The sequence below is a fragment of the Sarcophilus harrisii genome, chromosome 2, assembly GCF_902635505.1.
Source record: "Sarcophilus harrisii chromosome 2, mSarHar1.11, whole genome shotgun sequence".
In the NCBI taxonomy this organism is placed as follows: Eukaryota; Metazoa; Chordata; class Mammalia; order Dasyuromorphia; family Dasyuridae; genus Sarcophilus; species Sarcophilus harrisii.
Window position 1 is genome coordinate 502,333,422 of NC_045427.1, and position 22,427 is coordinate 502,355,848.

General features: G+C 32.0%; 1 protein-coding gene across 1 annotated transcript in view; it reads right to left on the reverse strand.

The window, feature by feature from the left end:
- Positions 1-22,427, reverse strand: part of TRPM7 (transient receptor potential cation channel subfamily M member 7) — a 128,359-nt gene that overhangs the window by 65,350 nt on the left and 40,582 nt on the right. Inside the window, exons 4-9 of the mRNA XM_023499915.2 lie at positions 20,779-20,977; positions 19,639-19,852; positions 17,702-17,826; positions 12,808-12,979; positions 12,253-12,427; positions 11,703-11,826 (exon numbers count right to left, since the gene is read on the reverse strand). Coding sequence (XP_023355683.2) covers positions 11,703-11,826; positions 12,253-12,427; positions 12,808-12,979; positions 17,702-17,826; positions 19,639-19,852; positions 20,779-20,977 — 1,009 coding nt within the window. The remainder of the gene's footprint in view (positions 1-11,702; positions 11,827-12,252; positions 12,428-12,807; positions 12,980-17,701; positions 17,827-19,638; positions 19,853-20,778; positions 20,978-22,427) is intronic.

Here is a 22,427-nt window from a genome sequence, read left to right on the forward strand (position 1 = left end):
AGATAAAATAGTCACACCATTCTTCAATAGTTGTATAAATAGGCAATATTCAAAGGAAGAAATTCAAGCTATCAATGAAATATGAAGAAATGCTTAAAAGCACTAGCAATCAAATTCATTGAATCAACTCTGAATTTTCATAATACTTAGATTGATAAAGATATTTTAAAAAGTACAATGACAATTGTTGGAGGATCTCTGGAAGGACAGACATGCTAATGTACTGCTAGTAGAGTTCTGAATTGTTATATACATTATATACATAATTGTTATATACATTCTAGAAAACAACTTGAAACTATGCTCCAAAAGTCACTATATTGTCCGTTTATACAGTATATGTATATGGCTACTAGGTCTAAACCCTTCCCTCCTCCCCCCCAAAAAAATCTGGCAAAAAAAAAAAAAAGACCTCGGAAGCCACCCCCCCCCCCCCCCCCCCCCCCCAGCTCTTTATGCCATGGTAAAAAAAAATAAGTAAATTTGAAATTCAGAAGGTAGATTTCTACTGGGGAATGGATAAACAAATTATGGGATGGCAATTAAAATTTTAAACTATTATCCTGATATGGAAAACCTAGTGGGTTTTTTCATTATAAGATCCTTAAAGAGAAAAATAATCAACTAACATTGTAAACATGTACACCCTCACACCCAGTCACTCCTCTCCTAACATGCTTCACACCACTGCACATCCTAGTCACCCTAGTAGATTACATAGAAACATTATCCTGAAAGAATTTATAAAATGTCTGAAAATGAGTGTGTGAAAAGTAAAACCTTTTGAATTAGTTCATTTCTATAAAGTATTTCTCAATATGTTTGCTACCTAGCATAGTCCTTTAGCTACTAAAAATAAATTTAAAAGATGATCATTAATTATAAAATTGTCCATTTTTGGTATTCTGTACATACTTTTTTATAGTCAGAATGTCCATTATCTTCCTATGAAAATTAAGTGAACATTAGTATACAGACACCTCCCATTCTCAAAATAAGAATGATTATGATGCATTAAGCAGAAATTTAGAAGAAATTGTGAGGAAAAAACAAACCATTTGTCAGATAGATACATAAAGATCTCATTGTTACTATTTTGTGAACTTTAAGGCTCGACAGACAAACAAATATGAGAGCCAAGAAAACTGGCACTAGAAATGTCAAAAATCTAGGGGCAAATCTAGCTATTAACTCCATTAATTGCTTCCTGTGACAACTAATTTGTACAAACTTTTAAGCCTTTATAATTTCATAAAAGTTTGAGTGCAACTATTTCTTCAAAGTAATCTTTCATTTCTCAGAATTCTCTTAATACTTAAATATACAATGTCAGCTGCTACTTCTTCTCAGGGCTTTTTTATAGTCTAATTAAAATGAGTTTAAAAAATAATTCAACTCAACTAATTAGATTTCAGTCTTTTTCATAATGTATCCCAAAACCCTAAACACATTGTTTTATTTCTGTTATATTTATTTAGTCCAGACTTTGTGATTTGATCTGTATAAGAAGTTCTCTAATACGGAAATTCTCTTTATCAATGCAGGTACAGAAAACTTCTGCAATTAAAGTGCTAGAAAGTGCCCAGAAGCAACAGAGCAATAGAAAAGATCACTAGGACAGGATGAAGTGAATGTGGAACGCTTTGCAACACTCCATCTTTCTAACACTTTGAAGCACTGATGGGTTAAGTAACTTGATCACAGGTTATACAGTCAATGAGGTTTTGAAGATAGAACTCGAACCTAGGTCTTTCTGAATCATGCATCTTATCTCTGAATAATAACCAGTGGCAGATCTCCAATATCTGATACCAAGAAAATTTCAAGACAGGAATCTGTCTTGATATTGAATACAATATTAAAATTATTACACTTCTGTGTCATATAAACAACAAATGAAGGACTAAACATTTTCTCCAAGTCCTCTCATACTTTTCCAAAATAGAAATTATGTGCCAAGGATAAAGCAACTTCAGCAATCTCCACAATAAAGGACATCCACAATTGAAAAAGTTTAAAACAAGACAAAACAAAATAAAATGTAAACCCAGCAAATGACACTTGAACTTATTTAGCACCTCTCCCCCATCTCCCACACTAGCAGCAGGGAAGTCACAATAGCAGATCCAAGGATGCAACACAGGGTAAACCCACCTAAACATCAAAGTTCTCCCTCTCTTCCTCCAACCTCATCGTGTTCCAGCGTGTAGAAATTCACCTGGGCCTTAACAGTCAGCTTGGCCACAGTTTGTCAGGAACAAGAGACTGCCAGAGAATACAAGCTGGAAACACCAGTGCTACAAAATTCTGAACTTCCAATGTAGGTAAAAGCAGGCTGTGCTAGTAGTACAGGGGAAAGGAAGAACTGCTGGTACCAGGGAAAAACTGGCCCTGAACTTCTGGTGCTGGGCCAGAGAACTAAGCAACAGAGGAATAGGAATGATCACTAGGCCAGGATGAAGTGAATGTGGAGCGCTTTGCAACATGCCAAGCCTTAAGAAAAAAAGCACACCATTTAGTTGGGGCCTACGTTTTTACTCCAAGAATCATTTGGAACCTAGACTGGTGAACCATAAATTACTCCGTGTAGAAAGCGTTTAAAAGGCTTTGTGATCCAACTCCCAAGAAAAATCACAACCAGAGGAGAAGGGACAAAAAGAATAAGAAAATTGGAAGGGAGAAAGGAAGGAAGGTGACAAAGTTCCAAAGTTTTTTGGAAGAAGAACTCTCAAAGACCTTGAACATAAATTAATAAGTCTACACGAAAAACAGTAGCAAAAAGAAATATGGCATCCAGATATAGCAAACAAGTTAAAGTATCTATGAATAAGTACTGCAAAACAAAAAGAAATGGTCACATTTGCTGAGACAAAGAACCTGTAGAATTTCTTAACACTGAACCACAACACACTGTTTCACAGTAGTGTAAAAGAGAAGAAAATTATGAAAGCATCAACAACAAAATCAAAAAAGAGAACAAGAGGATGTAAATACAGAGAAGTGAAAGGCAACCTAGAAGAAGAGAAACAAGACTATGAAAAGAAAATATACTCACTACTAACCAAGACATGGATCTCAAAAAGACAGGAGGTATAGAGAGAGCCTAAGAATCATGGGGAAAAAAAACCAGGACCAAAAAAACATAATACCATAATGAAAGAAATAATAAAAATGTTGAAATCCTAAACATAGATATTGAAATTCAATTTCTGGATTAAATTAAAATTAAGTTTAAGAAATTCAATATAGGATAGAAATTTTTTTATTATGTATCAATCAAATAAAAAAACTGCCATCATGCTATCAGACAAAACAAAAACAAACATTCAAAAAATAAAGAGATAAACAAGGAAACTATATAAAGCTAAAAGGAACCATAGACAATAAGCCAATATTAGTAATAACCTTTTATGTTCTAAATGCCTTAGCATCCAAAATCATAAAGAAAACATCTGAGCTTCAGAAAGATACAGAAAGCTAACACAACAGTGACAGATTTTGATATCCCTTCATCAGTTTTAAAAAGACCTAACAGCAAAATAAATAAAAGGGTAAATATGAATTAAACAACTCTCTAGAGAAATGAGGTACCAGACTTATACAAGACTTTGTTCTAAATAGGACAAAAGAATACACCTATTTCCCTGAACCACACTGAATGTTTTCAAAAACTTGCCATATGCTAGATCAAACAACTGTAAAAAGGCAGAAACAGTTAACAAATCCTTTATGGACAATAACGCAACAAGAAGAGAAACTGGTTCAGGAACAACAAAAGATACAGATAGAAGTGAACACAATGAAATTTTAAATAAGTGATTTATAGAACAAATCAAAGAAACAATTAACTATGCAAAAGAAATAATGATGAAACATAGAAAAAATTAACTATGCAAAATGATAATGATGAAACAACATACCAAAATTTCTGGGATGCAGCTAAAGCAGTCCTCAGGGGGAAAATCATATCCTTACAATCATACATTAACAAAATAGAAAAAAAGAAGATTAATGAACTGAATATGCATTTTTAAAAATAATCAACAAACAAATCTATATTAAGAGGAGATATTAAAAACTGGAGAGAACATAAATCGGGGAAAATTAGAAATGATAAATTAAAAAAAAAACAAAAAAAATTTTTTTAAAGAGTAATAAAATTGATAACTCCTTAGCTAATCTAATTAAAGAGAGCAAAAAAAAAAAAAAAATCAATAAGGCAGCAAATGAGTAAAGTGAAATCACAGCAAAACCCAAGAAATAAAAAATAATCAGAATACATTATACACAGTTGTATGTTACAAAACTAAAACAGAGGAATATCTTTGAAAATAGAAAATACTAAAACTATCTAGATAGAGATAAAAAATAACCTGACTGCAGAAAAGGAAATAGATCTAAATATAAAAGAACTCTTACAGCAAAGAATTCCTGGATCTGATGAATTTAAAGAAAAACTCTACCCAACTTTTAAAGAAGACTTAATATCCATACTTCATGAATTACTCTCAAAAACTGAGAAAGAAGGCAAGCTACCAGAATCCTCTTTATAACAAATATAATCCCAATAAACAGGGAAGGATAAAGCACAGAAGGAAAATTTTATGCCGATATCATTAATGAACAATGACTCCAAATTTTAAACAACGTCCTATCAAATGGCAGGTGCTTACCCAAGAAATTATTCATTATGAGATCAAATGGGATTTATATCAGGATTGCAAATATGGTTCAAAATTAGAAAATTAATATAATCATATTGAAACATCAAAAACTCAATATGATCATATTAATAGATAAAGAAAAGGTCTTGGACAAAGAAAAAGACACTGTTTTATGCAAATCCTGTGCAAGGGACAGGCATACAGGAACTTTAAAAGATATAGAAAGTATCTATCTACGACCAAAGAAAGCATCATATACACTGTGATAACACTAGAATTTTTCCAATAAATGAAAGTGAGGCAGGGACATCCATTCTCTCTATTATATGATATAATTCTGGAAATGCTAGGAATAGCAATCAGCAAGAGAAAAGAATTAAAAGAATAAAGATAAGTAAAAAGCAGACAAAACAATTGCTATTTATTTTTTGTGATGTGATAGTTTACTTGGAAAACCTGTTAATCATTAAAGATACTAACTGAGGGGAAAAAAATATCTTCAGTAAAATGGCAGGTCATAAAATAAACCCTTTAAAAACTAAGAGCATTTCTATGTAATAATAATATATGTATATAACAATAATTTATATATGCATATATATATATATATATATATATATATATATATATATATATATATATATATAAAGAAACAATAATAGGGAAATCTCATTCCAAGTAACTATAAAATGCACAAAATCTCCCAAAGCACATAAAAGCAACAATCATCAAAAATATATGGAATTGGACAAAGAACAGAAAGATCAATGGAGAAAATAAGAGAAAGGAAATTTAGAAACAACAGATCTCAATAACCCAGGATCTAAAGTGGAAAAAATTAATTACACAGGTGGACAAAAATTATGCTTAGATCAAAACTATACATCCCATACATCCCATTTCACAATACAAATGTCCTGTGATCTTGATATTAAAGATCATTCTAGAAAAAAATTTAAGAGAAATAAATCACATATTCCTCACAACCATGGATTGGACAAGCATAACAACTATATACAGGTAATTACAAATGATAATAGCTAATTACTTGAAACTGGAAAAACTTCTATGCTAACAACATTCATCTGACTTAAGAAGGAAAGTGATTAAATGGGAAGAAAAAATCTTTGTATCAAATTTCTCTGATAAGTTTGGTATCCAAGATATAAAAACAATTAGTAAATATATACATGACTAATAACCATTCCTTATTAGATAAATGGTCAAAAAATATGAACAAACAATTCTCAAAAAAAATAATTGCAACATTTTTTTGCAATCAAAAATCCCTAAAGTTTTAATTCTTACTGTGAAAATAAGGGGGAAAAAAAAAGGCAATAGTCGATGTTGGAGAGCTTCTGAGAAGATAGTGGTACATTAGAATATCACTGCTGGAGTTGTGAAATGTACGACAATTTTGGAAAGCAATTCAAAATTTTGCAAAAAAAAAAAAAAAAGATTAAACCTTTTGACTCAAAAGCCTCGATTATTAAATTTATAACCTAAGGAAGACATCAATTAAAATAAAAAAAAAAAGATCCCATATACTCCAAAATATTTAGAGCAGCACTTTTTGGAAACAAAGTAGAGATATATTTTCCAACTGAAGAAACTGGAGTATATGATATATTATCATGCTAGAAGAAATGATGTATTTTAGATACAGAAAAGCACAGAGATCTTCTGGTACACAGTAAAGTAAGCAGAGTCAAGAAAACAATATATACAATAACTACAATAATATAAACAAAGAATTGCATGTCAAAAAATCAAAAGTAAATGAAACAAAATTATAAAGATCATATGGAAATCAAATGAAGAGATATGAAAAGATTCCCTCCCAACCAATCCCTTTATGGAGGCTGAAGGGCCATAGATATTACACATTGCATATATATTTCCAGGCTTTTTTAATGTGTTGATGAATTGTACTGACTTGTTTTTCTCCTCTGTAAAAAATACATATATGTGATTTGTCACATAGGAAAAAAGAAGAAAGAATACTTTGGATACTATGGTAATGTAAAAAAGCAAATATCAATAAAAACTTTATGTGGGGTGGGTGGAGGAAACATATTGCAATTGCAATAATGACATAACACAATTTTATGGTCCTACATAGTCACTGCTATCAATATACATGAAAATGAAAAACAGAATCTTTACTAGGTGAAGAGAAGTTGATCCATAAAACCAATTGCCTTTAAATTCAACATTTATTAAACCTCTACATACAAGTAAATGTGTTAAATGTTGAGGATTTAGACATATCATAAAGACAGATCTTTCTCAAAAATTTAGTTTGGGAGGGGGAATGAAGAGAAGAAAGGAACATTCACACAAACGTTATCAAACTCACAGGAGATAGGAAACAAGTAAAATAACAAGATGATGTAAGACGATCACATTTATCTGAAACATGGAGTAGGTAAATGGAAGTAGTAAGAGAGAAAGCAAATAATTATGCTGATGCCAGACTGTTTCATTAGATTTAACAACAGCTAAAAAGTAAGGTAGATCTGATTAAAATCTGAGTACTCAATTACTTTTTCTACATAAAGTACATTCTTATTATTATTCATATCATTTAATTTCATGCCTTTTACATACTTAAAAATTTTGAATATTAGAGAATGAAAACAATTATACTTTATACAACACAAATAAACATAGAAGAAAAACTAGAAGGAAGGAAGAAAACATAGAAGAAAAACTAGAAATAGAAGGAAGGAAAGAGTAAGTGGAGTTGATGAATAGAAAAGCAAAGGGGAGAGAAGAACAAGGAAAATTTAATGGAGGAGGCAGCTGAGAGGCAGCTAAAAAAGAAGTCAGGAAGATCTGCTGAATATGACCAAATACAAATAAAAGAAATCTTTTGTGCAGGTATTTCTGGATGCATTACTACTCATTTTTTAAACCTTATAGTTGCTTCTCAAGGACTGTTCTCCCTCCTCCTTCCACCCCTGCAATAACAACAGTACAACTAAACATAACAAATCAGTACTTTGACTACATCTGAAAAATATCTGTATCTGTAAATCTACAATTCAACAAATAGAATGCAGCAATTTAAAAATCATAAGCATCTACCTAAAACTATCAGCAAGCACTATTTGTAGTGGGAACAAGTTAGAAGAAATATTTTCAATAAGATTACCCACTGATTGATTACCCATTGTCACTAATATCATTCATCATTGAATTAGAAATGCTAGCAACAGCAATAAGAAAAAGAAATTGAAGGAATCAAAATGAGCAATGATTAGGAAATAAAACTTTCTTTTGTAGGTGATGGTATACTTGGAAAATCCTAGAGATTAAACTAAAAAGTTGGTGAAAACTGTAATTTTAGCAAGATATAAAATAAACCCACATAAACCATCAGCATTTCTATATGTCACCAATAAAACCCTACAAGAAGACACAGTAAAAGATAACCCACTTAAAATAAATATAGACAGTATAAAACACTCCCAAGACATACCAAAATAAACCCAGGAACTATATGAATAAATTTATAATAACATAATTCATTTGGGAGAATAAAAGCTCAGGGATGTGAAAGGAAAATGTAAGGGACAGAGGCTTAGCAGTACCAGATCTTAAAACTATATCATAAGACAGTAATTATCAAAACTACATGGTACTGGCTAAGAAACAGAAAGGTAGATTGTAAACAGAGTAGACATGCAATACATAATAGCAAATAATTATAGTAACCTTGTGTTTGACATATGTAAAGACAAGCTTTTGGAATAAGAATGCATTATTTGGTGAAAATTGTTGAGAGAGCAGTCTGGCAAAAATTGGACACAGATGAATATCTCACACCATTTACCAAGATAAGATCAAAATGGATACATGACTTAGATTAAAGGAATATATAAGGAAATTAGAAAAACATGGAACACATTATCAATCACACTTAAGAATAGGAGAATAATTTAAGAATAAATAAAAGAGCATTGTAAGATGCAAAATGGATTTTAATTATAATAAATTAAAAATACAAATAAAACCATTATAGCCAACAGTAGAAGGGAAACAGTAAATCAGGAGAAAAAAATTCCTAGCAGGAATAAAGATCTCATGTCAAATCAAATATATAGAGAATTTTGTCAAATGTATATGAATAAGTCATTTCCTAATTGACACATGGTCAAAGGAATATGAACAGGCAGTTTTTTCATAAAAAAATTGAAACTACATATATCGTATAAAAGTGTTCTAAATATTCACTCATAAGAGAAATGTAAATTAAACTAATTGAGAGATCTCACACATGTCAGATTGGCTAAATAATAGAAGGGGAAAACAAATATTAGAGAGGATGTGGAATAATTGGGACAAATACACTGATAATGGAACCATGAATTGATCCAAACATTTTTGAGAGCAACCGTGGTGGCAAAGAACTGGATATTGAAGGGATGCTCATCAATGAGGAAATGGCTAAATGAGTTGTAGTATATAATTGTGAAGGAACATTACTATCCTATAAGAAATAATTTGCTGGTTAATTTCAGAAAAACATGGAAAGACTTGCATGAAATAATAAAGACCAAAATGCACAGAACCAAAAAACTTGGTACTTAGTAATAGCAATATTATTCTAAGTACAACTTTGAATGACTACGTCATTTTGAGTATTAAACTCTAAAATTAATTACAAAGGACCTAGGAAGGAAGATGCTTTCCACACCCAAAGAAAAAACTGATAAATACAAGTATGCATAGCATGGTTTATAAATATATGTAAAAATGCATATTTATGTCTAATATAGAATAGCCTTTTCTAGGCTGGTTTGGGGAGGGACTAAGTAGCAGAGAACAAATGAAAATTTGGAAGGAAGCATGGGAAAGCAAGGCAGCTTCAAAAACTATGTATAATGTTACATAAATCATTGTTTTAAAATTTTTAAAACGGAAATTCATGATTTTATACTGAATTCTCTTTTTATGTTGTGCTATGTACATTGAAATGTTTGGGGTTTTTTTTTTTTTTTTTTTTTTTTTTGGTCTTTCTGTATTTAAAATGAATTGGGGGAAAAAAGATACCCAAGGAAGCAAGATTCCAAAGATAGGAAAACCTACAAATAATATTTTAACAAATATGTCTATCTGATCAGTAATTATTATACTTCTATCTATCAGTCAACAAGCATTTATTTCTTAAGGACCCATCTACCATATTTCAGGCACTGTACTGAATATGCTAGGGATACAATGAAAAATTTAAAAAAATTAGTCCTTACCCTAAAGGAACTAACATTTTAATAGGGTAGATCAACACTCCATGTACACATGCATACACACATATATGACCAGTGCAAAAAAGTAAAGAGCAAATGAAAGGTAGCCTTAGAGTGCAAGGTACTGGTAGCTGTGGGGATAGAGAAAGGCTTATTGGAGGAGGTCTTAAGGAAGACATGAAAGTACTGAGGGAGAACATTACATGCGAGGAGGACAGAAGGTAGAAGGACATGGAGAAAGGAGATAGCACACTGTATACGAGAAACACTAAGCAGATAAGTTGGCTACTCTAGAGATGGCAGGAACACCATATTAAAACACTGTGTAGGACCGAATAGAGAAAGTTATGAAGAGTTTTAAAGGTCAAGCAGAGATCAGGATGTCTGATCCTAGAATAGGAAGCAGTGGAGTTTATTAAGTATAACATGAAAGGAAAAAAATAGGAAATACACTTTAGCAGCAATGTGGAGAATTAAAGGATCAGAAAAGGAAGAGACCTGAGGCAAGTTCATATAAAGACTACTGAAATAGTTCAGGCAAAAGATGATTTTCTGAGAATGGACTCTGCATGGACCATATCTTGACAACCTCACAATGAAGAGAGATAGAGATAATGAAATGCTTCTGTTTATTGAATTTTTTTAAAACAGTCGAGTTGGTTTAAAATATTCAAGAGTGTTATGAGTGTCAAACAGAAGGATTCCTACGACAAGATTCTGAAGATATAGACACAGATAACATTACTGACTACACTGAAGCAATGAGATCTATGGACAATTGAAAAAGATGGTCTTGTCTGGGTGAAAAATGCACTTTGACCAGATTATGACATGTTTCAGGACTGGTAGTTCATTGGATTTAGTTCTTACATGCATCTATAATTTAGATAGAAGGACAGATACAGAAAGATGAACAGATAGCTTAGATGGATGCTACAATGAGCTTGAACCAGAACTGAAAAGAAATAAAGTGACTGGATTGGATTGCACTTGGAAAAATCATATTAAAACTTTCATTGATAAAAGCTGCACTTTGTTTTTGAAGTGGTGGGAAGAAAGGCAGAAGAGGATCCAGACTTGGGACTTAATTGGAATGGGAGCTTCCAAGTAAGGAAATTGCATTGATCAACAACATAGATTTGATATTTGCCCTGCCATGTATGCTCTTAGGGTTATTTGTAGCATTGAGATGTTAAGTGATCTCTAAATCACTTAAATAAGTTTTGTGTCAGAAATAAAACAAACTCAGTTCTTCTTGATTCTGAAGACAGGTAGTTACTTCATCAGGCTATGTGGTTGTGAATCATGAAATAATATGTTTATTTAAGAAGAATCAAATTGCAAGTAACATCCAAGATGATTTTTTTTTTAATAAACAAGAAATGGTCACTTTTTCTAGGAAATATATTACCAATAAAAGAGAAGGATTGATTATGTATTTATTAGAAGACACAAGAAAATTAGATAACCTGAATGATACACTGGTACTCCCAAGTTAGTAAAAATCAATCAATTAATTAATTAACAAAGGAATGCTTCTAGGAAATTGGATAGATAGTCCATGGAGAATTTACAGAAAGACATACAAGATAGAAAAGGTAGAAGATATTGTGATCAATAGAGGATGTAGTAACATGGATGAAATCACAGATCCAACTAAACATCTAAATACTGTAACCAGAAGTTAAAGCTCTTATTTAATAAATCATTATCCCTTTGATTCAGTGTGAATTTTAATGGGGGGTGGGGGGGAGGAAAAAAGCTTTCTCTGCTGAAATCCACTTACAAGTTCTTTCTTTTTCATGCATTCCATCAATGTTTGAAATAAGTGAACAGCCTCACTCTGGCCAAAATTGAATGTCTTTTTGATGGTTGAAATGATGTCAGGTTCTGCTGCATCAGGAAGATTTCTAAAACAAAGATGGCCAAAGATTTCAGTAACTACTAAATTCTCCTTCTATGCAGCCATGTGCTTTCAAGTGGCACACAACCAGAATTCATTCAAGGTACATTTTCAGATGCTATGCTAATATCTAATTTTATAGACTGTTGAATTTTTGTCTAGGAGATCAGGGGAAAGAATCCCATAAGTTATGAGTAATAATTGAGTTGAGTGACTCTCCTCTACTAAATTTGTAAACATTTTTTAAAGACATGAGTTGACATTTTCCCCTAAAATTTTGCAAAATAAACACATTGTGATATAGTAGTACCCCCAAAATTATTCATGTTTTAACCTTTTAAGATGAGAATCTAATTTCTCTTTTTTAAAAGGAATCTTTCCAAGAACCCTTAAATTAATGCCATCTCCCCCTAATCCCAAAAGTTTTTCTTACCCTCCTTCTTCTGTTTGTTTATGAACATGAGCCAGTATGTCTGCAGCACGACCTGTACCTTCACAAACTACCACCGGGACAGGTGGACTTTCTTGAAGATATTCTAAAACTGTAAGAATAACATTGGGTCCACCTTCAAAAATGAGAGCCACCACAGGAACACCTTGACCAATTCCTTTTTTAAAAAAAATAAGAAATAAACAAAGTTCAGTTATTAAAATGAAGCTACAATTCAACTATGTTCTTTCACAAGATGTATCACAAAACCAAAAGCAATGTGACAATTTTCCTTATTCCATATATGTCTTTCTGAATAATGTATAGTTTAAATGTAGGTGTTTGAATATATATCCACATATATATATCATTATATTCATATATATATATACATATATATATATATAAAATGAATGTCTGAATAAATTATTTTTCTGCTGAAATCCATAATAATTTCAGATATATTCCAAGTACAAGTAGACAAAATACTCTGAGTAGGTAGGAAGCTTACATTTGATATTATAAGGAATGAGCTCTATAAATCACAAACTGACTTACTGGCATGAATTCTTTGTTGATTGATAGTTTTCTCCAATTCTCGTCTCAATCTCACTTCTGCACCATACTTTCCAACAGTACCGTCATCCACTAATATGAAATGGGAATGTAGATTGTTCAAAACATTCAATTTACTCAAAGGATTCAATAAAGTTTGATAAGGGGCAACCACCTAAAAATGATACACAACACAAAGAATTAGTGGATCAAAATTTTAATTTGTTCTTTTATTCTGCTTTTAAATAGTTCTCTTATAATTTACTTAAATATGGCATAATTATAAACCAAAAGATCTAGGATAAATTACCACATGGAAGAAAAAATTTAAACATTGAGTTCAACTTATCTTCCAAGCTATCATTGTTTTCATATCTATTGTCATACATATTTGTCATTTATTGTCAAATATATTGTCATACAATTGAGTCTTATTAATAACTGTGGTGGGGCATTTACAATTACTCATATTATCAGAATCTGGATATTTGCACATTTTAGGGAGAGTAAGTACCCAAGAGATTAAGAAATAATAGCACTAAAAGGAAAAATTCTATAATTCTATAAATTCTATAAAATTCTATAATTCTATAAAAGTCTATAATGTACAATCATGTTCTGGAATTGCAGAAATCACAAGGTATTTTAATTCTCAATTCAACTTAACAGTCTAAGTTATTTAATGTTATATTTATCTAGTTTACCTTCATGACTACTATTCCAAAATTTCTTCTCTCCTTTCAAGTTCCCAATGGCACCTTTATCACCTAACACAGTAGAAGTAGTAGTAGTAGTGTTGCATCATTCTTCACTTGAAAAATCTGAAGCCCCTGACAAAAAGTTCCCTCAGACTTATTCCTCAAAATTATTCAACAATCCTCATTTAATATATCCTTTAAAATTGATTCCTGACCAGAATCCAGAGGCTTGTTGGGCCCACAACAAAACTATTCCTGCTTTGGTCTGTGTTTGTCCTCTGTTACCCAACTGGGTCTTCATACTCCTGGGGCCACTGCTTTTTCTGCTTGAGTCTAGGAAGTAAGTTTTCAGGGCTACTGCAGTACACAATACCATCACCTCCTCCAAGATTGTATCTTAAGAGATAACTTGGATCATAATCACCTAACACCATCAACAATTCTCTAGCCATCCAATTTTCTGTCTAAACACATTCCTCAATGATTATTAGAGATTCCTCCTATCCTTTTAATCTCCTTGATTCCTCCTATCCTTTTAATCTCCTTATCCCTGGGGCAGTTAGATAGTGCATTGAATAGACCCCTGGCCCTGGAGTCAGAAGAACCCGAGTTCAGATCCAGATCCAACCTCAGCCACAATGCCAACTTCCTCACCTCCCTACCTCACCCCCCAGGAAAAAGAGAAAGAGAAAGATAAATATGCAATATAAATAATCTCTTCATCTCTGATACTGAAACCCAAGCAAGTGAAGAACAATGGTAGCTTTCCAATGGTAGCTTTGGACCTTTTTATTCCCAAATGCCACAGACCCAAACCTACAATGTCTCACTTTAGAAATATCTACCTCTATCACTGTGTCTCTCTGGAATGTTTGTTCCATAGATAACAAACTCCATTTCATCTTATGAAGAACTATTCTCTCTCTTTCTTCTTCCAACTCTTAGCATCCATTGAGAACTGACTTCCTCCTGACAACAATGTTTCCTGGTCAACCTTTTCAGTACTGGCTAAACTTTACCTCATTACATTTCATTTATTTCATAAACATTTACCTCATTCTAAATTGTTCAATCTACTCAATTCCCACAACTTAATCCTTCATTCTCCAGCTACAAATAGAGATGGGCATACACTTACTTCATCATGCCTTCACTCACATGCTACACTTCCCGTTCCAAGAACTGTGAAATTAATTTATGGTAGTAATTTTATTTCACATTTACACATCATTTTACATAATGGCATTTACATTACATTTACATAAGGCAGCTAGATGGTGTAGCAGAGACATTGCTAGGCCCAAAGTCAGGAAAACTCATCTTCCTAAATTCCAATGTGGCCACTCTTAGTAACTGGGTGACTGGGCAAATAACTTAATTTTGTTTGTCTCCTTTTCCTCAGCTGAAGAAGGAAATGGCAAACCATTCTGTATATCTCTATATCTGTACCAAGAAAATCCCAAATGGGGTCTTGAAAAATCAGACACAAGTGAAAAAATGCTGAACAACATAGCATTTTAAAAAATATTTATTTTATTCTCATTTAAAGGACACCAAAAATATTTTCCACATAAGTAGAATATAAAAATTATAGCTGAAATTAAGTATCTCTTATTGTTCAAAGCTTATTATTTTAAAAAGTAAATTATAGAATACTTTAATGCTTTCAAAGCATTTTATATATCATTTGACCTCACAATAATCATAGGCAGTGTTACATGAGAAGGACCTGTAACTTGCCCAGGGTTAAAGAGTTAAAAACAGTTTATAAAAAGATTTGAATTTAGATCTTCATTCCATGCCCAATATTTTATCTACTGTGCCATTCAACTTTGAGAGATCAATTTCAATAATGTGCTGCTACTAGAAATGAGTTAATAGAGTCAGCAAGATGGTTTATTGACTTTTTCTACCTACAACATTTCCTATTTCTCTACATTTGTGACTGCTGCAATAGTATTAGAAGATTCTTCAATTCTAAAAAGGCCTTCCTCTGACTATTATTCAATCCATATACTCATTGGTCTCTCTTCGATGCTTCACATTAACTTTCATGAAAAAGTTGTCTGCTAAGAAATCTTCCTTCCTTTATCTTCCACTGTCTCCTTAACACTATTAACTCATTGCTTTTCTTTTCGTTTTTTTGCTGAGACAATTGAGGTTAAATGACTTGCCCAGGGTCACATAGCTAGGAAGTATTAAGTGTCTGAGGTAGATTTGAACTCAGGTTCTTCCCGATTTCAGGGCTGGTACTCTATCCATAAACCACCTTGCTGACCTTATTGATCTCTCAAAGTTTGATGATATTCTCCCAATTACAAAATTGAACTGTTTTTTTTCAGGCCTCAAACTTCCTGAGACTTTGTCACAGCATTTAATACCGATGTGGCTAGCTCTTCCTTCTGGAGCTCTCTTTTCTTTTGGCTTCTGAAACATAACTTTTTTCGATTCTCCATTAACCTGCCTGGCTACATTTTCTGTGTCTCCTTTATTGATTCAATGTCATTCTACTGATGTCATAAACTGAATGACTCCAAAATTTTATTTTCGACCCCCTCTTCCATTTTGTCTTAGTATATTCTCCCACAGACAAGCTCATTCCATTATTACAGCCTTACCTACTATGATTTTTAAAAAATTTTTCCTTTAAAACAACCCTAACATCCACTCCTCTTTCTTTTTCCTTCTGTTATCACCCTAGGAAAAGTCTATATTAGTAACCTGCCTGCCTGAGTTAATTTAACAGTACCCTAAAAATTCTTCCACACTCCAGACTGCTTCCTTAGATTATCGAATTATAACATTATTCTGGTCAAAACACAGTAATGTATGAAGCCTACCTATTGCTCATCAAGGGAATACCAAATCTGAAATGAGGTTCCAAACTCAAATACTTTCTCAGTGACTATTTCTGACATTTTTTTCCTATATAGAACATAGTTTCCTCACCTGTAAAACAAGAGAGTTAAACTACATACCACCTAATGAAAACTAAGTAAACTTCAAATTTCATTGACCACAATCAGGGCTCTCTATCATCTAAGACCACCTTATCCCTTTCCAATCTAGGCATATAACACAGCCCTCCAGAAATAATTTGCTTCCACTTTCACCTCACCCCTGTCTGTTGTCTGTCACCTGTCTGATTTCTACCTATTTCAAAGTTTAATACAAATTATAACTTCCTTCTTGTAATATTATGTGTTATTTTATTTGCATATAGATTTTATCCTTACACTAGATTTTATGTTGCATGGGGACAGGAATTATGTCCAATCTCCAATGGCTCTCTGATATCATGAAGCACAATGCTAGACACATAGCATGCAGTGTTTGTTGAAATATTTTTCTATATAGTATTGAGATTTTCATAATATGACTTGCCCAGGATCAACCAGCCATTAAATGTCAAAGGCCAGATTAATATCATTTAAAGAATGTTGTTTGCCTCACCCCCCCCCAACCCCACAAGACCATTTAAAAAAATGAGCCGGCTAGGTGGTGCTCAGTTGTTAGAGCACCAACCCCGGACTCAAGAGGACCTGAATTCACTTGACATTAGCTGTGTGACCCTGAACAAGTCACTCACACCTGCCTCCCAAATTCCCCCAAATAGCAGCTTATCTTTCAACAATGATAAGGAAACACAGTAACGAGTACTTAACATCTGATATTTTCTTCAAATTTATATATTTCCCTATTACTTTCACAAGAAGGAGAAAGGAAAACTATTCACTGACAAATGGATAAATTGTGATAATTTAATAATGTTGCATAGTACTTTAATGTCAAAAATGAATTTCTAATAGTTTCTGTAGTCAGCAAGTAGAACCAGTGAAAAATTTAAAATACTTAAGCTTTAATAACCAGTAGAAAACCAGTAGAAAATTTAAAATACTTAAGCTTTAATAATTACATATTCTTCTGCTTCTTCCTCTACTAGATTATAAGCTCCTTGAAGTTATGGACCATCTTTCTTTTTTGGAGGTACAGGATGAGGGGGAGATCCCTTGCATGTAGTAGTTCCTCAATAAATATTTATTAACTATTGACTTCTTGGCTAATTAAAGTTTTAAAATTTATTAATCCCAAGTAAGTCACAAGATATTTATTTATTGCACAAGTTTTTTCATACCATTACTAATAAAAAAATGATTATTACAAATCAGCAAAAATCTCATAATGAAATTCATTCTTACATCTCTTCCAACAAGATCATTCCTGTTTTCAATAACTCCCCACGGTGCTATTCCAATAGTGCAAATCTTTCGAGATGATCTAGAAGCATGTTCTTTGAGGGCATCACCAACATGCTTTGCCACACCTACACACACAAAATTTTATTTTAAAAAGATATTATTAGCCTTCTATATGTTCAGAATTCATGACATACTTTGAAATATTAATATGGGAAATGATATACACATGTGTATGTATGTACACACACACACACACACATCATTATACATGATACTACACTTGCAAACAACTTTCTTCACCATACAACCTAATTAACTATAAGAATCATTAATCTTATTTTTAAAATGAAAACAGAAAAAAAAAGAGGCTCAGTGAGATGATAATTTGTCCAGAATTACACATCAGAAAACTTAGAGACTCAAACCCATATCTATCGATTTTCTTTCCTATAAATTAAATGGCCTACTAGAATATTCAAGAGGCAAGTAAAACCAACTCGATTACTTCAGCAATCTAGTTCTTAATAAATAGGTTTCTATTATACTGCTATGGAGTTTTTCCATATTCTTTTGATTGTTTCAAGTAATTTATAGAATTGTTCATTTATTGAACAATTCAGTTGTTCATCATATTGCAATTTTCATCTCTGCATGTTTTTAATTTGTGTACTTTAGATAATTTTCAATAGATATATAATCTAGAACATCACTAGCACTTGTTTTTAAAAATAATAAAAGGGTAATGAAAAATAATTCTTAATCCAAAAATATGTTTAATTTTCTTTTTATCTATAAGTTATATCTATAGTGAACTTTCCTTCCTGCTTTACTTTACTTGGGGTACTAAAATAAGCATATTTTCTTTGTCCATTGAGTACGTTTAATTGGTGAAAATTTGGGAATGGAATAACATTAAGGGAATTCAACCAAGAATGAAAAGTTGGTTTAGAATTATTAAGCTGATTATACTATGTTATAGCCCATAGGGAAGCCTGTACATTGGAAAACAGTATAGCAGGTAGAAATCTGCCTATTCAAAGAAATTTTGATATCCATTTGATATCACCTAGATATCTTGCTGACACCTCAAACTCATCACCTTCCCCTCCAAAAGGGAAGTTACTCTGGCTTTAAACCTTAGTCATCCAGGCTCATCTTCTACTCCTTCTCATATATTCAATCAGTATCCAATTTGGGTTGATTCTTTAAAAAAGAAAAAAGGTATATCAATTTATAAATGGACAGATTTACAAATCAGGTCCATAAAACATATATAATTTAACTAGATTATATCTAGTAGAAAATCGTTGGACTGTATTCTAGTCCCAGCTTAACTATATAACTCTGGGCAAGAAAGTGAAGTGCCTTAACTTTTTCCATCTATAAAATGAGCATAATTTGCCCTACAGATTTCATAAAATTGTTATAGACTATAATGAGATAATGATTAGAAAAAGTTTTGGAAAGGCAGAAAGGTCTTATTCACAAAAGAGATGCTGGAAATTAGTTTTTGCAATTGTTACCTCCCTCCGTCAATATTATTGGAATAGTAATAGCAAGATTTTCCTTAACTGTAAGTGTTCTTCTCATGTTTTTTTCTTGTGATCACAAAAAAAAAAAAAAAAAAAAAAGGAATAAATTAAACTATTTTAATATCTGGCTCTAAATCAAACCCTTTTATTTTTATATGCCAAACACAGTTGTAAATGAAGCCAAAAAAGTTATTTTTACTTTTATATTTTCAGTACAAAAATAGTCTAAAAACCTAATTTAAAAGCATTCACTTTATTAAACTATTTTAAGCTGAAGATTAGACATATAAAAGCAGCACAGCTTATATAACAGTGAATTTCTGGTGGTGTTCTTAAAGCTTACTTTTCAGATATATACTATCAACATAAAACTATGCATTTAAAAACTTGAAACCCAACACAAACCCGTGTTCACTCCTCCAGTTAGAATCCAGGCTCCGGTTGTTACTGCAGCTTTAATAAGACCTTTACCAAGTAACTGCTTGATTCGTGGATGAAGTTCAAATTTTTGCATCCCGCCATGTACAGAAATAACAAGTTTGGGCAATTCCATTTGCCATTCTTTAAGCAAAAGCTGGAGAATGATTTCAGGTTTGGTGTCATATGATAGTCTCACATACTAAAGTATATAAAAAGATAAAACAATTCATGTTGAAGTTTGTACAACACATCATTCTCTAATTTTAAAGTACAATTTTTTTCTAATGTAGCAACAACAGGCTTTACAATCTTAAAATATTCACATAACTATTAATAATTTGGAACCTTGATTCCAAATGCATAAGTATAAAAAGATAATTATAGTTACCTTATTTCTAAAATAATTAAGTATTCTTGCTCCATCAATATTTCTTTTACTTTTGTGTCTTGTGTTAATCTCTTAATTAAGTTAATACTCAGGAATTTTACTATTAGGTGAAGTAGGAATAGGAGAAAATGTGGCATAAAGCCAGACCATATGATGCCTTGAAAAACTTTTTTATCATTATCAAGCCAAATATAAAATGGGGAAGAGAACTCATATCAAAAAACTGTTGTAAATTAGTTCTAAAAAGTTTTAATATAAATCCACAGTTTATTACAATTGAAATCACTAACTTTCAAACATCACTGAATTGAAGAGAATTAAGCATAACCAAAGAATGTCTTATTAGTGAAGTTGTTTTAAAGATATATGTGTGAGAGTGAGAATGGGTGTGTGTGTGTGTGTGTGTGTGTGTGTGTGTGTGTGTATACGTGCGCATGTATTATATTTAAGCCACACAAGTTCTGAGTAAATTTAGGAAATACCCAATGTTTATAACTCTCATAAGGACTTATGTTTTATTTTGTATTATATTTTGATGTCATGTACCATGTCATCATTAGCCTGTAATTTCTTTTAACTCCCCCTATAGCGCTTTGCATATAGAACAGTAAATAAATGGTTGTTCAAATGGATAATTGAATCATTAAACTATCATGACTAAAAATCTCTAGCCAGAGTTTTATGTCTTTTAATTATTTAATGTAATTAACACAATGGCAGAAAAATATGGTACATACCTTAGCTCTATAGGAATGAGAACCCCCTTGAAAATTAATGACACCATAAGAATCAGTGGGGCTCTGTTCTGTGTGTTTTTCCACTGACCACTCTTCTGTCTCTTGATTTAAATGTTCACCCAATTTCACATCCGAGTACTTCATAGCAAGACTTGCAGTAAAACAAGCATGTTGCCTGACCAAGCGACCACAGAAGCACCTATGGAAAAAGTAAACTATTTTATTAAGCAGCAATATCAAGAAATTTAATATAATTCCCTTGTATTCTCTCAAAATTGGCTAAAACACAGAGATATTGGGCATTAACATACTAACAAAGTAATAAAGAGAACCAAAAGTCTAATATTTTTATCTCAGAACACTTTTGAAAGAAAAATTTCCAGATACTAAATAATCCTAATTAACTCAGAAGCCACAATTTTGGGGGAGTGGAGTTAAAAATCACTTAGAAGCCACTCTTAAAAAAAAAATTATGTAGACCAAGTCCTGGAAGATTAAAAACAAACATACAACATGAAGAGTTTAAAAAAGAATTTCAAGTCAGATATATGCACACTGATTTTTAAATCACTTAGGCTTATATTAGAACAAATCATTAATTTTCAATCAGTTTTTAATCAGTATGGAAAATACTAGTGCACTGTTTAGATTGATTTGTGTAGAGAAAAGATGATAAATGATCTTGGTTTATTTTCTTCCTATATGATAAACTATAAAAAAGGAAAAAGTAACATCCATACCTGATGCTCTTATCATAATGGCTTCCTAGTTTATCAACCTCAATTCCTATAGCTTATATCACAATTTTATCTACACAGGGGTAACATACTATTATTACCCCAAACTATAACATGTACATGCATCTAACTCTGAAATTTCCTCCTCTGATTAAAAATTCTAGTTTTGCTTCAACTCCTTCCTGAAACGAGTCATCTTCAACATGACTCCCACTCTATCACTACTAGTTCTTTCAATTCACTCCTACACTAATCTCAATTAATTCTCTTCAGTCTTAATCATCCTTGTCAGTTCTATGATCTATTTTGTCCACATCTATTCCAGAGCTAGTATAAAGAATTATACTAGAGAAAAATGGGTCCACTTGACATTAATATTTTATAAACTCAACTGGTTTCAGCAACAAAGAAACCCTTTTATTCTCTGCTGGTTAATTTGTTATCAGTTTCCACAGTGAATACCTCAAAACTTCAGCACACTATTTCCTCTATCTCTTGGCAGATCATAAGCTTACTACTTTGTGAATTCTCTCAAAAGTGTCTAAACTCAGTGCATTTAAAATGGAATTTATTTTTCCCATAAAGTCAACATCTCAAAATACCAGCTATTCTGTTGGGGGAATCATCATCCCTCTCAATAACTCAGGATTATTGTAAATTCACAGTAGAATCTTTCCTCTTCCCTACTTTCTATACTCCAATCAGATTCAAAAGCCTGTCAATTTTCTGTCCAGAATTTCTCTTTAACCTGTGCACTTTGATCTACCCACAGGGTTATCACCCAAATTCAAGCCCTTATCAAATCTTGCCTAGGTTATTATAACAAATAATAGGTGCTTCTAGTCTCTCCACTTTCTAACCCATCATCCAAAAACCTTCAGTCTTTTATATGAAACTATACAAATTCTTGGT